General features: G+C 38.2%; 1 protein-coding gene across 1 annotated transcript; it reads right to left on the bottom strand.

Moving 5' to 3' along the window:
• Positions 1 to 5: 5 nt before the first annotated feature.
• LOC135803076 (probable phosphorylase b kinase regulatory subunit alpha) lies at positions 6 to 1,746 on the bottom strand (the record flags this gene model as incomplete). Its single annotated transcript, XM_065316699.1, has 6 exons — positions 6 to 65; positions 131 to 603; positions 656 to 1,039; positions 1,097 to 1,267; positions 1,320 to 1,484; positions 1,599 to 1,746. Coding segments are annotated over 6 exons (1,401 nt in total), but the record flags the coding sequence as incomplete, so codon positions are not given.
• Positions 1,747 to 1,794: the final 48 nt, after the last annotated feature.

Raw genomic sequence — 1,794 nt, 5'->3', positions numbered from 1 at the left:
TGTCCTTGTTTATCAGGCTCAATGGTTTCCTCATGCACGCCAAGGTCTAAACCAATATGACTTCTCTAATATACAAAATATATTAAAGCATTAAAATTAAAATTAAAATCTGCAAATTTTATACTCTTACCTTACTAATCCTACTCGACTTACTACTAACAATCGAAAAGTTTCCTCTGCCAACACTACTGATAGCAAACTCTTTCCCACTTAGAATGTGATGCAGCAAGTTCTTCATCTCGAATGGGCTAAGGTTGAGCAAATGCTCCGATGCATCCTCCCCATCGCAAACAAGAGTCCTCGACAGTTCGGTTGCCATCACCTGAATAATCAACCCAACGCGTAACCGCAACATTTCCCTGAACAATTGAGGCTCAGTACGGATGAACATAGCGAGATAAACCAACAATTCGTGGGTCAACATTGCGGTCGAGTCATCTTCGCCATAAGCTTCACGGATTAAAGAGCGCAGTTCACTTTCCGGCAACGGGGCACTAATAGTATGTTCGTTATTAGGCGGCATACCAACGGTGATTTGTTTTTGACGCACGAGTAAATCAGTGACGGCTTTTGCTAAATCCTCAACTCGTTTTCCCAACATTCCTGCAAATATTAATCATAATTCAACATTTTCAAGTTTATGCAGATTATTTACCTGCTGTATGTCGTACAAGTCCCCATAACTTTTGTTGGCAAGCTTTTTCATACAACCCTTTGAGCAAATCCCTTAAAGTAACAACTTTACCATATTCCAACATGCCTGTATTGTGGTCTAATCCTTTCTGATCGACTAAATATTGCAAAATATCGCCCTGTTCGTCCAAAGACTCTGACTCACGTAACATGGCGAATAATTCATCAACCTCTGTTTCGGCATACTGCGTCTCCGAAGGACTTCTGTGTCTACCAATGACAATATTAGGCACATCTGGTCTTAACAGTTTGGGGCGCACATTAATGGGTGATGGGGATCTGGCTCGCGAATCTATTTGATCTGTACCCAAAGCTGATCTATCTGCACCTACTGTAAGACTCCCAGCTATACAAATATCAAACAAAATAATTTTCATTACAAATCATGTTTATAATAACTTACATTCCATAACATTTATTGATCTGGTGCGTTTTATAAGTCCCTTCACCGACATTTTGCGTTTTAAATGCCTTCCACGACGACTTGGATTCGTTACCAAGAGAAGGGACGTTTTATTAGAGAAGCATTTCATAAGATGTTCCTCTAAATATTCGCCTACACGCGGATTTAACTCTACAATCAATTTTAATACAAATAATGTCAAAAACTAACTTAAACTACTTACTATCAGGCAAACCGTCTTCATGACACCCCAGAAAACTCAAATTTGTAACACAACTTGTACTTAAAAAGTCGTTCAGGTTACCCAAAGTCACTCTGGTACCATTGATGTATCCAGATTTTAATTTTTTCATTGTTGTTATCAACGCTAAAGGTATTTTACCCTGATCTAAACAACAGAAGTATATTTAATGTAAACATTAAAGAAATACACACAAATAAACATGCAATAATTAATAAATAACAAATGAGAGAATTGTTTGAAGAAATGAGTGTGGATTACCCGAGTTATCCATTGTGATGACAACGGTAATGGTAGGACGACCGAGCATGTTACGCCAATTGTTTTTCAAGAACGAAAGATTCGTGGTGAACTTGTCGATGAGCAAATCAGGATCGAAGTTCGTGTAATGCTCGCCCATGTCAAATTTCTGCATGCAATAACACCACAACATTTAATTTTTGTTTCCAAAACGTCT

The sequence above is a fragment of the Atheta coriaria genome, unplaced genomic scaffold (assembly GCF_025399875.1).
Source record: "Atheta coriaria isolate IRGN ID8LTWV9N9 unplaced genomic scaffold, Caltech_Dcor_3.1 scaffold1311_size1794, whole genome shotgun sequence".
In the NCBI taxonomy this organism is placed as follows: Eukaryota; Metazoa; Arthropoda; class Insecta; order Coleoptera; family Staphylinidae; genus Dalotia; species Dalotia coriaria.
This window is presented reverse-complemented; position numbering and strand designations above follow the sequence as displayed.